Source organism: Budorcas taxicolor, chromosome 2 (assembly GCF_023091745.1).
Source record: "Budorcas taxicolor isolate Tak-1 chromosome 2, Takin1.1, whole genome shotgun sequence".
Taxonomy (NCBI): Eukaryota; Metazoa; Chordata; class Mammalia; order Artiodactyla; family Bovidae; genus Budorcas; species Budorcas taxicolor.
The window spans coordinates 51,205,554-51,228,777 of NC_068911.1; the positions used below are offsets into that span (position 1 = coordinate 51,205,554).

A 23,224-nucleotide genomic window follows, 5' to 3' on the forward strand; every position below is an offset into this window, starting at 1 on the left:
ACAGTAATGCTGAAGAAGTTGAACGATTCTATGAAGACCTACAAGTGCTTCTAGAACTAACACCCAAAAAAGATGTCCTTTTCATTATAGGGGACTGGAATGGAAAAGTAGACAGTCAAGAAATACCTGGAGTAACAGGCAAATTTGGCCTTGGAATGCGGAATGAAGCAGGGCAAAGGCTAATAGAGTTTTGCCAAGAGAATGCACTGGTCATAGCAAACACTCTCTTCCAACAACGCAAGAGAAGACTCTACATATAGACATCATCAGATGTCAATACCAAATCAGATTGATTATATTCTTTGCAGCCAAAGATGGAGAAGCTCTATACAGTCAGCAAAAACAAGACTGGGAGCTGACTGTGGCTCAGATCATGAACTTCTTATCGCCAAGTTCAGCAATCCTTATATCAGACAAACTAGACCTTAAAAGAAAGATTATAAGAGATAATGAAGGAGACTACATAATGGTCAAAGGATCATTCCAACGGGAAGACATAACAATCGTTAAGTATCTATGGACCCAACATACTAGCACCTCAATACATAAGACAAACACTAACAGACATGAAAGGAGAAATTGACAGTAACATAACAGTAGGAGACTTTAACACCCCACTCACACCAATGGACAGATCATCAAAACAGAAAATTAATTAAAAACCACAAGTCTTAAATGATACATTAGGTGAGATGGATTTCATTGATATCTTCAGGACATTCCATCCAAATCCAGAATATACCTTCTTCTTAAGTGCAAATGGAACATTCTCCATGATAGACTACATCTTAGGTCACAAATCAAACCTCAGGAAATTTAAGAAAACTGAAATTGTGTCAAGCATCTTCTCTGACCACAACGCTATGAGACCAGATATCAATTACAAGACAAAAACTGTAAGAAACACAAACACAAGGAGATTAAACAATACGTTTCTAAGTAACCAACAGGTTACTAAAGAAATCAAAAGGGAAATTAAAAAAAAATCTAAAAAAATTACAGTGAAAACGTGACAACTCACAACCTATGGGATGCAGCAAAAGCAGGTCTAAGAAACAAGGAAAAACATTAAACAGACAAACTAACTTCATACCTAAAACAACCGGAAAAAGAAGAACCAAAAAAATCCCAAAATTAGTATCAGGAAAGAAATCATAAAGATCCAAGCAGAAGTATCTGAAAAAGAAATAAAAGAAACAATAGCAAAGATAAATAAAACTAAAAGCTGGTTCTTTGAGAAGGTAAACAGAACTGACAGACTCATGGGAGAAAAAAGAGAGAATCAAATCAACAAAATCAGAAATGAAAAAGAGGTTACAACAGACAATGCAGAAATACAAAGGATTATGAGAGACTATTATGAACAACTATATGGCAATAAAATGGACAACCCAGAAAAAATGGACAGATTCTTAGAAAAGTTCAATCTTCCAAGACTGAACCAAGAAGAAATAGAAATCATGAACAACCCAATTACAAGCACTGAAACTGAAGCTGTGATAAAAAATCTCCCCAAAAACAAAAGCCCAGGACCAGATGGCTTCACAGGAGAATTTTATCAAACATTTAGAGAAGAGCTAATACCTAACCTTCTAAAACTATTTCAAAAAATTTCAGAGGAAGGAACACTTTCAAATTCACTCTATGAGGCCACTATCACCCTGATACCTAAACCAGACAAAGACAGCACGAGAAAAGAAAATTACAGGCCAATAACACTGATGAATATAGATGCAAAAATCCTCAACAAAATTTTAGCAAACAGAATTCAGCAACACATCAAAAAGCTCATATCCCATGATCAAGGTGGGTTTACTCCAGGAATGCAAGGATTCTTCAATATACAGAAATCAGTCAATGTGATACATCATATTAACAAATTGAAAGGTAAAAACTGTATGATCATCTCTATAGATGCAGAAAGCCTTTGACAAGATTCAGCACCCATTTATGATTAAAACTCTTCAAAAAACGGGCATAGAAGGAACCTACCTCAACACAGTAAAGGCCATATATGATAAGCCTACAGCAAACATTATTCTCAATGGCAAAAAACTGAAAGCATTTCCCCTAAGATCAGGAACAAGACAAGTGTATCCACTTTCACCACTATTATTCAGCATAGTTCTGGAAGTCCTAGCTACATCAATCAGAGAAGAAAAAGAAATAAAAGGAATCCAGATCAGAAAAGAAGTAAAGCTCTCACTATTTGCAGATGACATGAAAAAACATAAAAAAAACCCCCTACAGATAGTATCAAAAAATTACTAGAGCTAATCAGTGAATTTAGCAAAATTGCAGGATACAAAATCAATACATAGAAATCACTTGCATTTCTATATACCAACTATGAAAAATCAGAAAGAGAAATTAAGGAATCAATCCCATTCACCATGGCAACAAAAAGAATATCTAGGCAAAATCTTAAGTAAGAAGACAACAGAACTGTACAGAGAAAAGTATAAAATACTAATGAAAGAAATCAAAGATGACAAAAACAGATGGAGAGATATTCCATGTTCCTGGGTAGGAAGAATCAATATTGTGAAAATGACTATACTATCAAATGCAATTTACAGATTCAATGAGACCCCTATCAAATTACTAATGGCATTTTTCACAAAACTAGAACAAAAAATTTCACAATTCATATGGAAACACAAAAGCCCAAGCCAAAGCAGCCTTAAGAATGGTGCTGGAGGAATCAACCTTCCTGACTTCACATTATACTACAAAGGTACAGTCATCAAGACAGTATGGTACTGGCACAAAACATAGACCAATGGAACAAGATAGAAATCCCAGAAATAAACCCATGCACCTATGGGTACTTTATTTTTCAAAGGAGGCAAGAATATACAATGGGGCAAAGACAGCCTCTTCAATAAATGGTAGTGGGAAAACTGAACAGCTACATGTAAAAGACTGGAGAAAGGCATGGCAACCCACTCCAGTATTTTTGCCTGGAGAGTCCCAGGGACAGAGGAGCCTGGTGCGTCGCAGAGTCAGACACGACTGAAGCAAGTTAGCACACACACATGCACTTGTAAAAGAATGAAATTAGAACACTTCCTAACATCATACACAAAGATAAACTCAAAATGGATTAAAGACCTAAATGTGAGACCAGAAACTATAAAACTCTTAGAGGAAAACACAGGCAGAACACTTGACATAAATCAAAGCAAGATCCTCTTTGGCCCACCTCCTAGAGTAACAGAAATAAAAACAAAAGTAAACAAGTGGGACGTGATTAAACTTAAAAGCTTTTGCACAGCAAAGGAAACCATAAACAAGGTGAAAAGACAACCCTCAGAATGGGAGAAAATAGCAGCAAATGAAACAACTGACAAAGGATTAATTTTAAAAATATACAAGCAGCTCATACAACTCAATGCCAGAAAAACAACCCAATCAAAAAGTGGGAAAAAGATCTAAACAGACATTTCTCCAAAGAAGATATACAGATGGCTAACAAACACATGAAAGATGCTCAACACCACTCATTATTAGAGAAATGCAAATCAAAACTACAATGAGATATCACCTCACACTGGTCAGAGTGGCCATCATCAAGAAGTCTACAAACAATTAATGCTGGAGAGGGTGTGGAGAAAAGGGAATGCCCTTGCACTGTTGGTGGGAATGTAAATTGATACAGCTACTATGGAAGACGGTATGGAAATTCCCTAAAAAACCAGGAATAAAAGCACCAAATGACCCAGCAATCCCACTCCTAGGCATATACCCTGAGGAAACCAAAACTGAAAAAGACACATGTATCACGTTGTTCACTGCAGCACTATTTACAATAGCTGGAACATGGAAACAACCTAGATGTCTACAGACAGATGAATGGATAAAGAAGTCGTGGTACATACACACAATGGAATATTACTCAGCCATAAAAAGGAACACATTTGAGTCAGTTCTGATGAGGTGGATGAACCTAGAACCTATTATACAGAGTGAAGTGAGTCAGAAAGAGAAAGATATAGTACATAATGCATATATACGGAATCTACTAGAAAAATGGTACTAAAGAATTTATTTACAGGTCAGTGATGGAGAAACAGACACAGAGAACAGACTTACGGACATGGGGAGAGAGGAGGAGAGGGTGAGATGTATGGAAAGAATAACATGGAAACTTACATTACCATATGCAAAATAGATAGCCAACAGGAATTTGCTCTATGGCTCAGGGAACTTAAACAGGGGCTCTGTATCAACCTAGATGGGTGTCATGGGAGGGAGATGGGAGGCAGGTTCCAAAGGGAAGGGATATATGTATACCTATGGCTGATTCATGTTGAGGTTTGACAGAAAACAACAAAATTCTATAAAACAATTATCCTTCAATAAAAAAAAATTAAAAAGGAAAAAAGAATGTAATAAGTTAAAGTACAATAATAAAAAAACACAACGCTATCTTTTTTTTAAATAAAATAAACATTTGCCTGACTCTTGAAAACCACATTCAGTTGGAAGAAAGATCAGAAGAGAAAATAGAGCAGAGGCTGTAAGGGAGTGAATGGCTAAGAGCAAAATGTCCAGGGAAACGCCATTTCCTATGTTCTTTCCTAGTAGCTCCTTGGCCAGAGACCTCAGTTCTGCCATCTTCTGCATCTTCTGACTAGAAGCAGTGATGTATTCAATGAAGCTAATGAATTAAGTGAGAGAAAAAATTAAGAAAATATAAAGGCAATTTTAAGATCACAAGCTATACCCTCAAGAAGTTGAACTGAACCTCAAAATAGAACTTTCAACAAAATTACAAGAGGATAAGTGCAGGGATCAAATCTAATCATTTTTCCAAAACGCTATCTGAAAAGAACCGAGCAAGGGACAGTGTGTGACAAGAGAAAAAAAGATCCATCATTGTTCTGCTTTGTACCAATTTATTCAGCAGTGTTAGCATCCATGAAAACCAACAAAACGACCAACTAACTCGAGTGGCCATAAAGAGACATGACGGGATGTTAAATGTACTATTTTAACCACCATACTAGATAGTCAGTAGAAGACACTCTCTAAGTCCATAAATCATATAGATGTTTAAGTGTATTAGAGAAATTTATAAGGTTACTTTCAATGAGTACCAATATAAAAGTGTAAAATCCCAAAACAGTAGAAATAGAATCTAAAAAAATATTTTAAAAAGAGCCACTTAGAGCAAATTTGTGAACATTCCCTGAGATGTGCACTTATGTGTACACTTGTTTTTGCATTAACTTTTTAATATAGATTTTACAGAAGAGGATCACTGAATTGGAAAACTCCTAAGGGACTCTTCCATGACTCAGTAGACACAGTAACACGGACAGAGTAACACTAGCTCTTACCGGCTCTAAGGCTGACACGAAGACCGTATTTACAAGCATAGTAGACACCCTTCTCAGAAAGGTATGGGGTCAGATGATGTTTCCAGATTTTAGGCAGCTTATATTATGTAACATTCTCAGCGAAATACTACCATAATCAAATCATCTCCCTAAATTTCTCTATGAGAAACATACAAGAGGGCTGAAATCAAGACTGTAGAGAACCTCACATCAGTTCAAGTCGTACTTGGCCACCAAATGAATTCTGAAATTAAAACACTATCTACAAAACCTTAAAAAATTTTATTATATCTCCAAATTGCAGATAAGGGGACTTATGCTGTTTAAGTTCAACTTCCAGCTCTCCCTTAAGGCTGATATGTGAAATGAGATGATACATATGGCAACTGTAAAATGTGATGTAAACCCAACTTCATATTACCAGTTATTTAAAAGTAAAGCCTGTTAATATTTAACATTTCAAGAACAGAAATAACATTTAAATAGATTTGTGGAGTATCAACATATAACGAAAACAAGTCAAAACATAAAAACAAAGTGCAGAACCCTCCCCCATCCTCCAAGGCTCAAAGAGCAGCTATCCAGCTGTAGTCTACTTTCCTAAATTTTTTCAGTTCCTTTTCTTCTGATTTTGACAACTGATGTATAATGTCTTCTTCCAAATCTGTGTTATTTGTATCCTGGATCTTTTCAGTGAAATTATTTTCTTCATCTGAATCATCACTTTCTTTTTCTTCTTCCATATCGACATCATCAGGATTTTCTTCAGCACTTTAACAATAACAGAATAAAATGCAATTACTATTGAAAAATATTTCTAAACAATAACTTTCTAATTTAAGATACTTATGAAAAAATCATATGAACAAAATTAATGAAAATTCTTGTTACTGAATATATTTTTATTTTATTTATTTGACTTAGTAATTCTATACCCTGTAAATACAGATTAAAGCTGAAGGAGAAATACAGGGAAAGAATATTGTGATCAATGATATCACAGACCATCCTGTTTCTCCAAACAGAGTATCTGAACACATCTAATGAACAGCCTTACCTCTTAGTCTCCGTAGACAGCAGCAGTGAGTTTACAAACATGGAGCAGAGGAAAGAAGCAGATGGCAGGACATGGGCTGGAGTGCGAAGAAGCTAGAGTAAAACAGAAAAACAGGGTTCCATTTAAAAAGAGCAAATGCCAAGGCTTTTATCAACACCAGGTTCTGTTGATGAAAAACCAAACAACTCCTACTTTTATGCAAACAACCCCTCCTCCGACCCCATCAGAAATCCTAAATTTTATACCGTTTAGTTTGAGAAGTAAAGTTGCACAATACACAAATGACTATCCAAAAATTATTTGTTACAGATTGATTACACAAAAATTCCAACTTTAGTTAGAGTGCTTTACTGTATTTAATCCATGTCACATAGGTATAAGCAATTAATTTATACTATTAGTTTCAGTGTTATGATAAACTTGTGTAATTAGTTAATTACTTACCTCACTAATTGCAGGGATGTTTTCTGTTAAGGGCAGCTGTACCAGCTCATTCTCCAAAGCTTCATTTAACTTGTCATTTTGTTGTTGCTGCCTGTGCTTTCCCAGTAAGAAATAAAATGGGGTTGTTGGAAGACTTTCTTCTGCTAATAGCTGTAAGGGTTAAAGAACAGGGAAATAGTTTCAATAAAAAAGGAGGAACTGCCTTCTGATCCAAGTACTACAGTAATAAAATAACAGGGATGAAAGGAATTGTAGGTTATCTTGTATGATTCTTTCACTTCACAAGGAAAGCAATTGTGACTAGTCCATTTACTCTGAGAAAAGCCAACGTGGACACTTGGATGACAGAACAAAATGCACACCTACCACTACTTCTTCCCCCAGTCCTATAAAAACAGCAGCAAAGGGGAGGGCATAAATCTGCAGTAATAAAGACACTGGGTGATGTGGAAAGTGGAAAGCAGGCTGAAGGGTGGTAACTAACCTAGCAGACCCAAGAGAACAGGATTCTAAGCTGGTGGTGGCGAACGCTAAGGAGCATCCCAATTTATGCTGTGGCGGTGTGGTTTGGTCACTAAGTTGTGTCCACTCTTGTGACCCCATGGACTGTTGCCTGCCAGGCTCCTCTGTCCATGGGATTCTCCAGGCAAGAATACTGGAGTGGGTTGCCATTTCCTTCTCCAAATTTATTCTGTAGAATCTCACAATGCTCAAGAATTGGTACTAATAGTACCTCTGAAAAAGGCTAAAAAAAAAAAAAAAAGAAACCCAGTTAGCCTGGTTAAAGCCTATCTCAAGAGCTCTCAGGTTTCCAGGTCTCCTCCTCAGCCTCAGCAGAAGGCTGGCAGTATGCTCCTTGAAGAGCAGAACCAAGTGCCTCTTTAGACTGCACAGCGTGCTATAGAGGGTGGTGGTGGCTGCGCAGCTGAAGGCAGCTGCGGCCCATAGAGGGCGCTTCCCACAGTGCTGGAGTCAGGTGATGCCTTTCAGGCAGGAACCTGGAAGAAGTCTATCTGGATGATTAACGACCAGTCTAAGAAAGTTCTAAAAGTAATGACTTCAGCTCAGTCAGCTAGCGGAGACCAGGGGTCAAGTTCCATCCAGGCGAACTTTCAAACGGTGATCTTGCTCCCTTTTAATTAAAAGCAGAGAGCCAAGAATCATCAGACTCTGATGAAAATCTCCAAAACAGATTGAAAAGAAAAAACCTAATGGAAATAAACCATTCGAGAGATACAAAAAAAAAAAAAAAAAAAAAAAAACCCAACCCCAAATATATATATATATAAAAATAAGATCAGATGAAAAACAAGAAATCTCTCACTATAAAAAATGGGAAAAAAATAATTACTTTCTAAAATACTATATATTTTACCTAATGTGTATTATCTGTACCTTCCTATTAGACTGTAACACTACAAATTTAGAGACTTGACCCTTCCATTCACCGATACCCTAAATGTCTAGAGCATATAGTAATGATCAACAAAAAAATGCTGAATGAATTCAATGAATTTTCAGAGAAAACTAAGTCAGGTTACAGATAAAGTATAACAGTATCTTCAAAGTTCTAAGACAAAATGATTTTCAACCTAGATTTCTATGTAACCAACCAATCAAATGGGAGAGAAAACAAGTTCAAACCTGCAATGTCTTAATTTACTGCCCATACACCAACAGGGAGATATTTACCAGAGCAAACGAGTAAGCAAAGTGAGCGATAAACCACAGATCTATTACAGTAGAGGTGACTGAATCCCCAGAATGGCAGCAAATGCAGATCCTAAGATGACTACTGTGCAGCAGGTTTTAGGTTTATAACAGGGCAATCAGTTCAGAAAAAAGCAGGTCAGAGGCTCTTGAAAATACTTCTTCAAGACTCAGAATACCTAATATGAAAACCATGAGAGAAGACTTATACTCTAGGATAGACTTTGGTGGTGAACTAGGTGCCCACAGTGCAGGAGACCCAGGTTCGATCCCTGTGTCAGGAAGACCCCTGGAGAAGGGAATGGCTGCCCACTCCAGGATTCTTGCCTGGAAAATTCCATGGATGGAGGAGCCTGGCAGGCTACGGTCCATGGGGTCTCAAAGAGTTGGACGTGACTGAGCAACTAACACTCTCACTTTCACTAGATGAGAATAGGAAACTGAGCAAATGAAAAGATAAGCAATCATTAACTCCAGATAAAAGAAGCTGGTCATAAAAGGGAAAACAACCTGTTTGTTACTGCATGGCTCAGTTATGAATTGTGTTAACATTTTTAAGGATGAACAGCGATCTAAGATAAATTTAAGATTTATCTACACTGGAAAGATTAGGGACAGAATGTATGTGGGTGTATGTGGGTGTATGTTGTGTATTTGGGGGGAGGGGTGTGGAAGAAATTTCAACTTCAGTAGATCACAATTAGAAAAGACCAAATCTAATGCCTAGATCTGAAAAATCCAGAATTAGCAATATAAACATGTTTCTTAGAGACAGAGGTAAATAAAAACTTCAACTAAATAGTTGAGAGGGAGTATCTTTGTGGGTAATCGCACTTGGTGGTGAAGTTTAAATTTTCTCACAAAAGTCTCATAAAACTATTTGATTCTTTGGATCACCAGCATATCACTAGCATTACAAATTAAAACTACAATTTCAAAGACCACTATGACATCAAATGAAGCAAGTGGTTTCTAAGTATATAATTTAAAACTCCACTTCAGGGCAGGTAAAACATTTTTGTCATGGCTGAATTTTGAAAGATAAACTTATCTTTGTAGAGAGGCAATGTGTATGCTCTGAGCTATAAGTGACCAGAACGTACCTGTTTGCTTGTGGGTGTGAGTTTCTCTTCTGGAGACTGTGTACTGAATGTCAATAAACTCTGAAAAGAGAGGTCAATTAATGATGCAAAATATAAACTGTAGATATTAAAGTTAGAAAATAATGTCAACTTTTCATGCTTATATATATATATGCTCACAGAAAATGTATTTAGTAACTGCTGTGACAGTTCTAAGATTGTTCTGAAAGATATATATATACACAAAATCAACTGATAGATTTAATTTAAGCCACTGATTTCTTTATGGTAACTCAAATAAAAAAGTTAAAAAAAGGCCATTCTAACAAATACCATTCACAATACTCTAATTATCTTTTAGATCATATCTTTTTTACTGTCATGGAATGAATGAATACAAGAAATAGCCTTAAAGGTGGGGGCTAATATACTCCCACCAATAATATGACTGTACTGAGCATATTAGATGATTTGGCAGTGGGTTGAGGTGGGTAGGGAGAGGAGGGGTAATCCTTAATAAAACTATTTCACACATACTAATGACTGCCTTTTCTGAGGTGGATGGTTACCTGTGATTTTGTTAGGAAGTAAAACTGGGATCTGTTCAGCCACTGGTGAGCTTCTGAGGTGAATGATTCAGGGACATCTCGGGGAACAAACACTCCCCACAAGACTTCCTCTCTGCAGATATTCTTTTGAATATACAATGGCCTTGGCTCGCTAGGTTTAAATACAAACACTAGAGGAAAAAAAAACAGACAATAACATTTTCCTGGCAAAGGTTAGTTCTAGCCTCAGGTTGGAGGACCATACTCACCCTGGGACTTACCCCATTGAGTAAATGGCCCAGGTCATGATTATTTTAGGCTTTGATTCAACAAGTATCTACATGATGCCTACTATGTGTCAAGCAGGTTAGGAACAAGGGCTTTGAAGATGAAAAAGAGAAAGAAAAATTCCTAATTCTGAGAGCAGGGCCAACTGCAGAAAACAGACACCAAAACACTGCAGAAGTACTTTTTGTCTTAAGCTCTAGAACAGACATCTGTGGAGCCTTAAGGTCACTGAGAAGGCACGATTAAAGCTCCTTGGGGGTTGGGGGGTGCTTTCAAAATCCTTCAAAGAGGTGAAATCTCTCTTGGATTTTGAAGACTGAGTAGAAGATGACATGCTGAAAAATGAGGGACGTCCTCAAGCTGGAACTCAAGGAAGAGCAGTAGTCAGGCAAGTGGCTTTTGATCCAAAGAAAAGTTTAATTCAAATTACATTAAAGATGCTAAAAAGAAAATTTAGGTTAACAGATTTCTTCTGTCAAAGAAATGTGTGTACTTACAGTCTGAACCAGCAGAAGACTGAGTGATTGCAGCAATATTCTCTGAATTGGGATCAGGTTCCATAACTCTCACATTTAATTTCGTACTCCATTCCACTGGGGGAAAAAGGGATTCACTTCTAAGAAGAGATTTACCAAAAGCTTTCTTAAAGTAGGTACTCAATATTTATTGGGACAATCAATTTTATTATTCTTAGGAAGAGGGATTTTATGCTTCCAGATAATACAGAGTCAACGTACTGAAATTATCTGTGCAAATCTGCACTAAGATGAGGGGCAGGAAGCAAAAAAACAGAGTATATCTTCCACATGCAATGAAACGGTTATTATTTCAGTGCAACGATGGTCTGATGCTTTTCCACTACTGCTAAATGTGGGCAAAATGTTAACCAGAATCATCATAAGTTATAAACATTCATTACTAAGCAACCACCATACCTTCCAAACATACTTGAATAAGTAAAATGCCACAGAGTCCATGTTTGTTATGAGGACTGTTAATAGGCTCCATTCAAATTTAATGCTGACAGGGGCACTGCAGGTTAATATGCATTATGAATTAGAGAAACTTTCCACAAATTGTTGGGAGGATGGAGAATAGGGAGGGCGGCAGTCATACACACTGAAGACAGTGGGGAAAAAAGCAAGGACGATGGAAGCTGATTTGTTGAAAATTAGGCAATAATTTATAAACACTGCCGACCTTGAATAACGCAGATTTGAACTGAGCAGGTCTACACATGTGTGCGCTCAGTTGTGTCCACTCTGTGGCCCCATGGACTGTGAACCTGCCAGGTTCCTCTGTCCATGGACTTTTCCAGGCAGGAATACCAGAGCAGGGTACCATTTCCCACTCGAGGGAATAAGCCTTCTTCCAGGGAACAAGGCTGAGTCTCTTGCATCTCCTGCGTTGACAGGTGGATTCTTTACCGCTAGGGCCACCCGGGAAGCCCTTTATAAATACAGCTGACCCTTGAATGACACGAATTTGAACTGAGCGGGTACACATATATACAGACTTTTAAAACAGTGAATGCTACAGCACTGTTCAATCCAAGGCTGGCTGAATCCACAGAGGGATGTCTCTAAGTTATGTGTGAAGTTTTGATTGTGCAGAGGGTCAATGACCCTAACTCCTGCATCACTCAAGAGCCAACTGTAATCAAAGTCTATTATTATAGGCATAGCACTCCAAATTTTCCTATGTGCTCTGATACCACTTTATAGCAAAAAATATCTTACATGCACAACTGAGCAGATTCCAACAGCACAGAATGCCATTTTCAGTGACACCAAGAAGATACTTGGAACAAGTCAATCTCCCAAAGCAAAGGTGCCTAGATTAAAACAAGGAAGTTAACAAGTTAGTTCTACCACACTTGGTTACACAGGACTGCAGACTTCCTGCCCTAAATTAAAACAAGGAAGGTAACAAGTTAGCTCTGCCATACTCAGTTACAGAGGATTGCAGACTACCCACCCTAGATTAAAAAAGAGAAGTCAACAAGTTAGTTCTACCACACTCAGTTGCAGAGGACTGCAGACTTCTCACCCTAGATTAAAACAGGGAAGTCAACAACAGTTAGTTCTACCACACTCAGTTACAAAGGACTGCAGACTTCCCACATAGTACTAGTTTTGTGCAATGCAGAGTTTTAGATACACACACGTTTTTGTTCCTAATTATCCTGCAGAAAAAGGGGGTAAGGAGCACAAAAGGAAAGGTTTATTGAGCTATTTTGTTTCTTTAGGAAAACAGATCTGATGACCGATTCTTTTCTAATATGCTGTACAGTAATTGGCACATATAGAGAACATGTATGTGAAACATACCAAGTTACTTAAAACCGTTTATGCTTTTTTTTTTGCCTCAAGAGGCAGATTTGCAATATGAATTGTGAAGTTTTATAAAGTAAATTCAGAATTAGGTATGTTAGAAATTATAAAAATTAGCCATTCTGTCCTCAAATGCTCAAGTGACCTAAAATAAAATGGAAGATATTATTGTTAATTCTCTTGCCATTATTAAAAATAATGAAGTTTGAGTGTAACATTGCTTTTATGAAGATGCAGAGAAAGTACACTGTCTGGATCTACCGAGGCTTATGCATGGCATCTACAGCTGTAGTACAACCAAGAAAACTAACGCACATGGTTTACAAACACAGCATTTCTTAGCTTCCCAGTATTTTGGTGGCACCACTGACACACAGGATACCTTTGGAGAAAGCATAAATTATTGTTAAAGTTTACGTAGAAAGACTAGTTTGATTTAAAAAAAAAAATCCAGTAGTTTATACTCTCCCAATAATTTACCTACCTTATTTTCCCAGCTCGTTGACAAAATGTACATTTAAGTTCCCAAGTCTCTGAATCCCATATTGTAACTATTTCTTCAAAACTAACTGCTAGTAATGAGCCATCTTCAGAGAAACAACAGTTAGTTGCTTGGTATTTATGATAACTACCCACAAAGTCACAGGTCCAGCCAACAGCCTTTTCTGTGGAAATATAGAGCATAAAAATAGTATAATGTTAGGTAATATTTTAGGGAACTTAGTAGACACACATATTAAAAAACAAGCAGGCAACAAAAAACTTTCCTCCCCCAGATTTAGTTACATATCATTGACTGATATGAAATTTGTATCCCTTCCAAGAGACCCTGGCCTTCCTCTAGTGGAAGAGTAAAGGCAGTAACTGCGAAAGGGAGGAACTTTTTTTTTTTTAAACTCTTTCCTCATAGAATGGAATAATTAGCATACACTTAATCAAGAATGTCATAAAATAAGTAAAGATTTGGGAAAGAAAGATGTAAAAATGTTATTTCCCAAATCATTTGAAATTAGGCAATGGTCTACAGAATTATAGTTGAAAAAATCCTCCCAGAATGGATATAATTTTCATGAGTTAAACATACCAATTCTTAAACTTGTACACTACATATGCATATACTATATTTAAGCAACTTACTGTATATATCAGAATCATCTGTTAATATCCACACTTTGAAGTGGCCATCTTTACTTGCTGTAACCAACGTGGAGCTTTCAGATTTTTCTGCATTACAGAAACAGAGAGCTGTGATGTGGTCCTCATGTGGCATGTTAACCTTTGTATTAAGAACAAACCTAGTAGGAAGGAAACCAATTTATTTTTATACCAGGACAATATGATATACTATCACTGAGTATTAAGAATTCCTTACAAGTTGTACATTTTCCAATAGAATCTTTAAGATTAGGCAACTTATATATTACCACCAGAATGACCAACAATTGAGTGCTCTGTCACTAACAGACTAAAGATGCAAAGAGTTCCAGCACATTAGCTCTGGCCTCGGGTAACTTACATTAACACAGATGATTCGTAGTGTCAACTTACTGGTACAGAATGAGTATAAAATAGGGGTCTGTCAAAACATGACGCTTGAAAGGTTACTACACTAAAATACAGGAAAACTGCAGAACACATATACCTATTTTGAAAAAAAAAAAACGCAAAAAAGGAAATGGCTATAAAGCCCCTCCTTGTGGCAAGAAGGTAAAGAAACACTACCTATTTCAAACTGCCCTGGTCAGCATTTAATAAGTCACCCAAACTACCTCCCGAAGTTTGTTTCTGCCTCGACAGAACACTGGTGTGAATGAGAGGAACTCATGCTAGTACTGTTTTCTAGAATATCAGGGCAGTGGTCCGGTCTGGCTGACAGATTTTTTAAAAGTCCAGGTTATGAGAGTGGTATGGAGGGACTGTTTCCTCACCTGTAAAATGCAACAACAGGCTTATCTTTTGAAGATTCACAAGATAACTGGCACAGAGCACTAAGCCTAGGTCTTGACAAGCAAGGACTTGATAAATAGCTATTACTGCCATACTAACTGAAACCAGTGGGCTCCTTATCTAGTCGAAACTGCACCACACCACACTTCCACCACCTGCTACTGTCATTTTTCCCAAAGAAGGTAGTCTAACATCAATAAAAGAGCCAAGGAACAAAGACAGCTGTTCTAATCTTGGATCTGCCTGGAATTAGGTGTGTCTTTGGGGGTGTCACTTCTCCATGTTTCCTCATTTATGCAATGAGGTGACTCATAACTTGGAAGACACCACTGCTTTCTCAGAGCAGAAAGCTTAAAGGCTTTATTAGAGGAGTAACACTTCCTTCATTTCTCTTAATATAAATGTATCAAAAAGACCAATAATTGAAACCACAAGCTAGAAAGTCAAATAATTTTCTGCTCTGCACAGCTATATAGGTAATCTTACCCTTGTGTTTTCTTATTATACATCCATAGTTTCATTTGCAATTCAAGCTCAGTTTCCTTTTCTTGACGTTGTTCCACCGTTGCAAGCCAATTACCATAGCAGCCAAATGCAGCCTTTGTTAGCTCAATTTGGATCAGACCAGAATCATTGATATATTCTTGCTGTATAATATCTAACTGATGGGTTAAAAAAAATCCAAAATTTCTATTAATGTAAATACGTAAATGTTAAAGCAGTCAAGGAATATTAACCACATCATAGATACCTTCTGGAATCTAGAGTAACAAACTTTTAGACAAAAATGAACTAACAATTGCTTATAGTGATCAAAACTGCCATTAAAAAATGAAGCATATTATATAACATAAAATTCAGTGGTGATAATTTTTCAACGATCTTGAATTTTAGTAATGATTATGTTCCATTTATAGATCTTAGAACAGAATCTTAGATTACAGTAATGTTTTTCTTTATAGTTTTATATAAAATCTCAAGACTAGATTGCACATCACTAGAAACAAAGAGAGCAAAAATAAAACCTACAATTTTTAAGGAGTGAAAAAAGAACAATACTGTAAACAGATGAGCATTTATAATTTTTTCCTTTATTCTATTTCCTCATCTACATCTAAAAATGTATTCAGTGTCTACTATTTCCAGGCATTGTACTAGAAATGTACAAAGATCAGTAAGCTTTCTTCCTTTGAGAGGTTAAAAGGTGTTGGAGGGAAAGAGACAAAGTGTTAGAGAGGCTGTAATAGAAATCTATAAAGGGTACTGCTAAGTCACTTCAGTCCGACTCTGTGTGATCCCATAGACGGCAGCCCACCAGGCTCCGCCATCCCTGGGATTCTCCAGGCAAGAACACTGGAGTGGGTTGCCATTTCCTTCTCCAATAAAGGGTACTGTGAGGCACAAAAGAAAAAGTGGAAAGTCTAAACTGCATTTATTAGGATTACAGAAAGTGTTCCTCTTTAATCTACACTGAAAATTTTATCTTCAGTATGCACATATGACACTGTTTTGCCACAAAACACAGACATGTCTGTGTTGTCAATCCACATATTCTCATATCCCATCCTTCTGGTAGACAGAGGTATCTACTCAAAGGTAGAGATGTGTCTAACAGTTAATTAGTGTTGTCTGAAACAATAAAATAAGAGCCTACACAACAGCCCTGACTGGCTTTTACAGGCAGACTTCATCTGCAACCGTGGCCTCGTTAGGATCATGCTGTAAACAACTGATAATACAATGTTTAAATAACATAGGCACAGCATCTTAAGAAGTCACAAAAGTTACCTGACCCCAGTGGGTGCTATAAAAATTTTACTAGTTTTAAGATTAGTTAATGCATCAAAATCTTACATTGTATAACTGTTTATCACTTTGGAGAGAATAAAACTGCAGGTGGCCAGGTTTCCCATTCAAAACCAAAGCTTTAGTTCTTGGGTCAATCATCAAACCGGTAAAGATACTTCTGTCTGCAAAACAAGTGATGAATAGTAGCTGAAATCAGAAAAATATTCACTTTAAAAAATGTACACCATTCCACAGCCAAAGGTCTGCAGTACCTTTCACTAGGCCTTGAATTACTGCAGACGCCTCAAGGTTTCGGTGAATGATTGTTATCTCTGTGGGTAAAAACAAACAGTTAAACATAAATGAGTCAGATTTCAAGGCAAAAAAAAAAAAAAGGTGAATTTATATTCTTCTGATATATACCAGAATACAGAAGACAACTGAGTTATGTTCTTGGGGTGTGATTGGAGAGTTAGGACTATAGTTTGTTCTTTAACAGAAAAACTAGGGGTGGGATGAGGGCTTTTCATCCCACCTTTCAGTCCCTGTTGGAACCTCTAGTTTTCTGCTGTGACTATGACTACACTGAAAATGTTAATTCAGAAACTTATTTGCCCCCAAAGAGATGGTTACAGTTTACTTTGAAATGAATCACTGCACCAATGGGTTGGTCGGCCATGCTCGCTGTTGAGGTGAAACAAGGCAGTGGGCTACGGGATTCACATCTCAGCTGAGTTATAACAGGATGACTAAATGCGTTGGCGCAATCACAAGACAGCCTCCATTTCTGTCAAAATCTCACAGTGAGATAATAGCTCTCACACTGAGATAGTGGTCATACCGAAGGAAAATCTCATAGCATTCTTACAAAAATGCCATTATATTGTAAAAACACAAACGCCCATTTCAAAACCCTTCTTTTATTCCCCCCATCATCCCACATGAAAAAGATCTTTAAATGTAAGTGGCACAACAATAACTATATACACTCAGCCCTATACTCTCATAAAAACATCTCTGGAAATGTAGGATTCTGGTGGCATCTAAGGGCAAGAAAGGGATGGAGAAAAGATGAGAAATGGAAGAGAAAAATAGGCTGGTTAAATCCTATGCTACTCTTGCTTTGCTGTTTTCCATTCCCTACAGACGCTAGCTGACTTATGACATTACACAAAATCATATTTCCTCACGACAACAAATTCAGACTTACTATTATCGGAATGTGAAGTACAGAACAAATCCCCGGCTGGTGACACTGAGATATGTTCAATGGTAGCTCCTAAGCGGGGGAGGAACTCCTTATTCTTCTCTGCTGCCTCACGCCACTCTACGAGGACAGACTCACGGCCACCGCTCAGCAGACTGCTGCCTTCTCATCCACCCAAAGAAATGAAAAAGACAGAAAAAACAGGAAGATATAATAAATGTTGTGAGTTTTCCTACGTTAGAGAAAAACTTTTTAAAAAACATGCAAACAAGTGTCTTTATATCTTTTAATAAACTTGTAAGACAAAAGATTTAAAGATCACTGATTCATGGATTTTTTCTCTTTCCAGTAATGTGACTACTTCGTTGCTGACCAATTCTGCCAATAACTAGAAAATCTGGGTAACACAAACATCCTCCAGGCCCAAATGGCTTCACTAGTGAACTTTTCCAAACATTTAAAGAAGAAATAAACCAGTTTTACTCTCTTCCAGGTAACAAAATAAAAGAACACTTCCCAATTTGTTTTGAAGACCAGCATACTTCAGCACCAAAACTAGTACACCATATGAAAAGTGCAAGCCAATTTCTTAACAGGCAAAAACCACCTCATTAAAACAGCAAGCTGAATCCAATGATACACTAAAAACACAGGACATCACTGCAGGGTAAAGTTTATTGTAGCAATGTGAGGTTATTTTAACATTTGAAAAATAAACCAGTGTAATGAACTCTACTTAGAGAATAAAGGAAAAATAAATTATCAGTATTTTATTATAGATGCAGAGAACGTAAATGATATTATTCTACACCTATAATAAAAACTTAGTAAACAAGTAGTGAGACCTTTAAAATTTCACCAAAACACCTATAGAAAATCTACGAGTAGTTTAGTGGTGAAACACTGAAAACCTTCCCCCTGTGTTGGGAACATCATACCACTTTTATTCAACATTAACCTGAGGACCTACAGCACTGAAATAAGAAAGGCTTAAAGATCAGAATGAAGTAACAAATTAGATGCTAGCAGGGTGGATGAACCTAGAATCTGTTATAGTTAAGTAAGCCAGAAAGAGAAAAACAAATATAGTATATTAACACATAAATATGGAAGCTAGAAAAAGTGATATTGATGAACTTACTTGCAGGGAAGGAAAGGAGATGCAGGTGCAGACACAGAATGGACTTGTGGACACAGTGGGGGAGGGAGAGAGGGATGAACAGAGAAAGTAACATCAACGTGTATGCACTCTCGGGTGTGAGATGGATAGCTGGTGAGAAGCTGCCGGGCATCACAGGGAGCCCCGTGCGGTGCTCTGTGATGGCCTGGAGGCATCGGATGGGGGCAGGGCAGGGGGGCTAGGGACGGCAGGGATGTATGTGCAATTTATTTGCATTGTTGTATGGCAGAAACTAACACAACATAATAAAAATTAAAAAAAAAATTAACATGTGATACAGTATTATTAACTGAAGTACAGATTTTGTTCACATTTCAAATTTTTATGTTAGTGTCCATTATTTGTTTTCATACCTTATTTAAGACTCCACATTGTATTTAATTGCACTGAGCAGTATCAGCTGCTTGCAAAAAATTCTGGTGAATTCTCTTTTCACTTTTATTCTATTACAAATATTTTGTAATTTTCCTTGTTATGGCATCTTAGATATACCCCTCATTCAAAAGTGGACATTTAATTTCCAAATACATGGGATTTTTTAAAGTAGCTCTGCTATTCATTTCTCATTTAAAAGATTCTCTGCAACCACCCTCTGTTTCTCAGTCCTCTACCTTTATTGAGTCTTTCAATGGCTAAGGCAAAGATCTCTCTTGGTAAAGGTCACACTGCACTTGAAGAAAACATGTGGGTTTTTTCAGATATCTTTTGATACTGATCTCTAACATAATTCCACAGTAAAAAGAGAACAGACTCTATAAGATCAATACTTTATGACTACAAAATTTCTGCACCTGGTCTTATGTCTGGATATCTCCTAGTTTACAGTCTATGGGAACTTGAATAAAATTTGTATCCTACTGTTGTGTGAAAATTGTATTAATCTTAATTACGTCAAATTGGTTCATAGTGCTTTTCAGGTCTACTACTTGGACTCATCTGTACATTCATTCTAATAATTTCTGAGAGTTTGATATTGAAACTAACTAAAAATCTTAATTTATTGACTTAAAACAGACAACTGTAATATATACAGTGAAACTACATATAACTTTGTTTTATATTTTCCAGGTCTCCTGTAAATGTGTTATTTTCATAATTTAAAAAACAACAAAAATTAGATGCTTTCACAGACAGCATGACTGGGTTCAAAGCGGAGCCAAAACAGTTTATACAGTTAATATTTACCCTAACTTATAAATAGTTCTAAAAACTGTTTGCACAGACAACTAATTTCTTTCTTCAATTATCTCTTATACACATTCAGGGTCAATTCTAACATTTCACTGACAACCATGTACTATATTACTCCTTGTTTACAAACAGTCATGTGATTTGAAAAAATGACATCAAGAATTCAGCTATTAGCCAAGATGATCTGCAGTACGTCCTGTACAAAAGCCCTGGGTCACAGCAGAGGCTTCTGGTATTCGTTTTTACTTTCTTGGAGTACCAACTAATCTAACTATGCCTTCTTCCCTAACCCCACCTGAAAAGGCCGATCCTGAATGTTCCAGGGCTTAAGGATAAGTAAGGCCATCAAGAAAGCTATGACTAATAACTAGCTTGACAGGCGGTGGGGCAAGATGGGTAAGGACAACAAAAGAGAAAAGTCACAATGACAATATTTACCAGCTGATCTTGGTTCTGATTTGAGCAGGGGCCACAGCAGAGAGAAACAAACTGAGTAGCAAGGGCAAAAGAACCCGCCTTGGGTCAGGAAAGAATAAAGACACTGCCTGAACATTACAGACGCATATATACAAAACGCCACAAACACCCTCATTTGTACTCTGGGGGCTGGGGTGGGGGTGGGGTTAAAGATAAGACGGCCTAAGCCTTCCATCCACAGGGTTAACACCCTCTTCATTCTCCTTTTGTTCTCAGATCCTGTATGTCGAGGCTGGACTCCTGCTGTACTACTCTAAGCGTATCAGGCTGGGTCCCACCCTTCCAGATACCACTCCCCAACCCCCAAAATCAAAAGCACAAATGGGCTGAGGATACCTTCTACTTCCCAAGGCTCCAGTGAGTTAAACCCAAGAAACCCTGTAGGAATCCAGGGCACACAGCACTAAGACTTGTCCTGGCCATCTCTAGGAAGACTTGCAGGAAGAAAATCCACTTTCTCCAGGGACATCAACCCCTGGAGCATCTAGCACCCCCTCCCCTGCATTGTTCGGAACCAGTCAAAATATGACATGATTTTCAGCACACAGGTGTAGGGATGCTAAAGTAACCAAAGACAAAATGTACCCCAAATTTCTGTTGCAGGTCATCCTATTTCCAAGGAGGTATTTTTACTCATTACAGCCACTCTCATGCAGCTTAAATGGAACGAAGGACTGAATTAACTTCAAACAGTGAATGTGGCGATCTAATAGGTAAAAAAAAGAAAGTTTTGAACTAGATCTAGGTCCAAATCGAACTTACTAGCCATGTGACCTTTTAAGCAAGTTAGTTGTCAACTATAAAGCTCATTTATGGCATCTGTACAATGAGAATAAAGGTGCCTATTATTTTTGGAGTCAACGATGAATTGAGATAATGGATGTGAAGCATTAGCAGTCACTTGCTCTTGATAAACTGCGTTAGACTCATGGACAGCAAGGACTTGACAATGTGCACATATATTAAAACAAAAAAGTAATATAATTTAAATAGGTGTGTATTAACAAGAGGCTTTATGAAAGGTGTACACTTTGATACTCTGAAGGGCTCTGAAACCTTAAGCAAATGGTATTGTGCAATAAGCACTGTGCTAACTGTGCCTAAAACACGGGTAATATAAGCGCTTAAAATTCATTTGGTCCAGGCAATTTTAAGTCTTTCAGACTATATATACAGTGAATTAAAATACCTGGTTCACACATTTCAAAAGTTCATTTTAATGATTAAATCTGCACTTACCTGTCACTGAAAAAGCCAAATCCATAACCAAATCATGGTGCCAATGTAAACATGTATATGTGTATTTCTTTTCATCATCAAAATTCCTCCTGTTGGAGAAAACCAAAATTCTTAATTTGGTCAAAGGGGTATGTTTATCAAGCTTGCTGGTTTTAATGTGCAAAAAGAACACTTTCTATTTCTAAACCAGTCACTTCTGCAAACAACAAACCATCACAGTATCCTACTAGTTCAATATTCACTGTTGTTACTCTTTCCATTTTACTTAAAGGCTGACAAAAAGCTCTCTTATAGATAAAATGCACCTTTTTTACTCCTAGGGCCAAGGGTGGAAATCTTACAATAGTAAGTCTGTGCAGCGAAGAGTACAGTAATATAAGAAAGGGAGGACGCCAGCAAAGCCTCATCTCTACTATTAGCAGCTGCTTTTCGGTTCTGTCCTTCTCCCTGTACCCAGGTACATCCCTGTTCTGCAGGACTAATCCAGAAGAAATAAATGATCATCAAGCTTTTCACGAGTAAACTGACCAAAGACGAATTTTGCCATCCTTGTGACCAGTTGCTATGCAATCTTCCTTTGGGTGACATGCTACACATGTAAAGTTGTTCCTAGCGTGTTTCTTATTTCTTGATGATGATAAGGTAAACCTAGAAGAAAAAAATTTCACCTTGATTATTAAAGACTTGGTGGGTATGATATAGTTAGGTAAAAGGGAGGGCCATCCTTATCAAGCCAAACTGGTGAGCTCTCAGATGTATTGAATATAAATGTACGATTTTTAAGAAAAACTGTGACCAGGAATCATGAATTGTGTTTTATAAACATGTATTGTTAAACAATATAAACTTTACGTGAATAACATTCTGCCATAACTTATCCATGGAAGCCACTGAGAGTGAAGTAAAGAATAGACAGTCCTTTTTGTGGTTTTCTACCTGGCCAAAGTTTGTTAAAATTTCTTGTTTAAGCCAAGTTTTTAGTATTAAGTATGGATAAGCATAAGAAATTATATCTGAGACAACTGGATAATCTGTTCAAAGATGTCAGGATGCTTATTATACTGCAAAGGAAAACAAATGTTAATCTTCAGGCAGGGTTAAAGAGGACCGCGTCATTTGAAGAATGACTTCTCATGCTTAGCACTGTGTCGCTGTGTGCTGTGCTCAGTCCTATCTGACTCTGCACAATCCCACAGACTGTAGCCCACCAGGCTCCTCTGTCCATGGGACTTTCCAGACAAGAATACTGGAGTGGGTTGCCACTTCCTTCTCCAGGGAAACTTCCCAATCCAACGATCAAACCCATGTCTCTAGTATCTCTTGCACTGGCAGACAGATTCCTTACCAATGTGCCACCTGGGACGTCCCATGCTTAGCACTAGCCTCTT

At 37.3% G+C, this 23,224-nt stretch overlaps 1 protein-coding gene across 1 annotated transcript in view; it reads right to left on the bottom strand.

Annotated features, from left to right (window-relative positions):
• Nucleotides 1-5,732: 5,732 nt before the first annotated feature.
• Nucleotides 5,733-23,224, bottom strand: part of WDR75 (WD repeat domain 75) — a 34,632-nt gene continuing 17,140 nt past the window's right edge. The window contains exons 7-21 of the mRNA XM_052635460.1: nucleotides 22,365-22,484; nucleotides 21,837-21,925; nucleotides 17,753-17,911; nucleotides 16,815-16,874; nucleotides 16,609-16,724; nucleotides 15,241-15,416; nucleotides 13,945-14,102; nucleotides 13,292-13,472; nucleotides 12,214-12,308; nucleotides 10,972-11,067; nucleotides 10,208-10,377; nucleotides 9,660-9,719; nucleotides 6,847-6,996; nucleotides 6,403-6,494; nucleotides 5,733-6,116 (exon numbers count right to left, since the gene is read on the bottom strand). Of these exons, the coding sequence (XP_052491420.1) occupies nucleotides 5,912-6,116; nucleotides 6,403-6,494; nucleotides 6,847-6,996; nucleotides 9,660-9,719; nucleotides 10,208-10,377; nucleotides 10,972-11,067; nucleotides 12,214-12,308; nucleotides 13,292-13,472; nucleotides 13,945-14,102; nucleotides 15,241-15,416; nucleotides 16,609-16,724; nucleotides 16,815-16,874; nucleotides 17,753-17,911; nucleotides 21,837-21,925; nucleotides 22,365-22,484 (1,927 nt within the window). The 3' untranslated portion in view covers nucleotides 5,733-5,911. The remainder of the gene's footprint in view (nucleotides 6,117-6,402; nucleotides 6,495-6,846; nucleotides 6,997-9,659; nucleotides 9,720-10,207; nucleotides 10,378-10,971; nucleotides 11,068-12,213; nucleotides 12,309-13,291; nucleotides 13,473-13,944; nucleotides 14,103-15,240; nucleotides 15,417-16,608; nucleotides 16,725-16,814; nucleotides 16,875-17,752; nucleotides 17,912-21,836; nucleotides 21,926-22,364; nucleotides 22,485-23,224) is intronic.